At 60.7% G+C, this 1,704-nt stretch overlaps 1 protein-coding gene across 7 annotated transcripts in view; it reads left to right on the forward strand.

Annotated features, from left to right (window-relative positions):
* Window positions 1-864: 864 nt before the first annotated feature.
* ICE1 (interactor of little elongation complex ELL subunit 1) overlaps window positions 865-1,704 on the forward strand; it is a 72,578-nt gene continuing 71,738 nt past the window's right edge. For all 7 annotated transcript variants that reach the window (XM_029913312.1, XM_029913314.1, XM_029913313.1 and 4 more), the window contains exon 1: window positions 865-1,053. In XM_029913312.1, coding sequence (XP_029769172.1) covers window positions 973-1,053 — 81 coding nt within the window. In that variant the 5' untranslated portion in view covers window positions 865-972. The remainder of the gene's footprint in view (window positions 1,054-1,704) is intronic.

Consider the following 1,704-nt stretch of genomic DNA (forward strand, 5'->3'; position numbering starts at 1 on the left):
ATGTGCCTTATTAATGCTGTATCCTGGATTATTTATATTTGATTACAACTGAAAATATAGAGGTTTTATTTATTTCATAAATCAATGAAGCACTATGCCAAAACTTTTGTTTTTGTTGACATGCTCCCTTTTTCTAAAACTCCACGGGTAAAATCCACGTAGTCCCTCTGGCTACACAGTAATCGCTCTCGTTCCCGCGCTAGTCTGGCACCAAAGCAGCCGGCCCTGCTCGCCAAGGCGGCGACCCGCGTCGTTTCCACGCTGCTGCCGCAGTGACCAACACACCTGTGTGAGCTCACTTGCGGGGGGAGGAGGCGGGAAGCACCATCGCGGCCCAGAGCCTTTCGGTGCAGCTCCCGCTCCCGCGGAAGCCCACGGGACAGCGGGAGCCCAGCAGGCAGCGCCCCCGCTCTTCCAGCCCCGTGCGGACGCCCCAGGAGACTACAGCTCCCAACACGCAACGCTCGAGAAGACTGACCGCATTGCATGATGGGAACTGCAGCCACCCACCCACCTCCCCCGTCACGTGGGAGGCGGGAAGAGTCGTTCCCTCTACACAGTGGCTGTCGGCGAAGCGCCGCCAGTCGGCCCCGGCAGCGACCCGCCCCTAACACAGCAGGACCCGAGCGGGGCTCTAGGGAATAGCCTGTTTGTAAACACGCCTCTACTCCGGGCGGCTGCCCGTAGAACCCTCTGTTAATCTGGGTCCGAGCGGCTCTACGGAGCGAGTCCCCGCTCCGACGAACAGCGCCTCAAGCCGGCTGGTATCTTCCGCTCCCGGGCAGGCGGCTGGGCGGGCACCAGGCGGGGGGGTCTTTCCTGGCATTGCGTCGCGCTGCGTTTCTACCGCGTCTACGCCGGCCGAGCGCTGCGCTGCTGGGGCTGCGGGCGGATGGAGGCGCGCGACGGCGGCTGGGCACGGCGGCTGCGGGACTGCAGGGCCGTTGCCGGGGACTCTGCGCCGCGGGGACCATGATGCCCGGAGAGGCGCCGGCGGCGGGGATCGCGGCCGAGGCCGCCACGGCCTGTGCGAACTGCAGCGCGCTCCAGCAGGTACCGGTACCCCGCACCTCACCTCCGCCCGAGCCCGGCTGAGACCGGGACCGTCCCCCCTCCCCTATCCCACCCCCAGGCCGGCTGGGACCGGTATCGGCTGGACCCCGCCCCCTACCCATTATGCAGGTAGCGCCCAACCACCTGCGCTCCTGCCTGCAGCAGACAGCGGGACCTGCTCCTGTTTTCTGGTGCTCGGGCGGGCGGCGCTGGCTCCCCGCTGCCTCGGGTTACAGTCCAGCGACCTTCCTGCTGCTGTGGCATTTAAGCACAGGACGTGGGAAGAGCCAGTCACGTCTCCCCTCTTCTTGCTGGAGGCTCCGCAGCGGCCCTAGCTCGGCTGATTGGCAGCGTCCTTGGCCTCCACCGGAGCGTGTTGTATTTTAAGTCTTAAAAATAGTCAGTTTAATTCTCAGTCTTGGTATCCGCAAAAAGAACAGGAGTACTTGTGGCACCTTAGAGACTAACAAATTTATTAGAGCATAAGCTTTCGTGGGCTACAGCCCACTTCTTCGGATGCATATAGAGTGAAACATATTGAGGAGATATATATACACACATACAGAGCGCATGAACAGGTGGGAGTTGTCTTACCATATGTGTATATATATATCTCCTCAATATGTTTCACTCTATATGCATCCGAAGAAG

Source organism: Terrapene carolina, unplaced genomic scaffold (genome assembly GCF_002925995.2).
Source record: "Terrapene carolina triunguis isolate 2854851 unplaced genomic scaffold, T_m_triunguis-2.0 Scaffold580, whole genome shotgun sequence".
In the NCBI taxonomy this organism is placed as follows: Eukaryota; Metazoa; Chordata; order Testudines; family Emydidae; genus Terrapene; species Terrapene triunguis.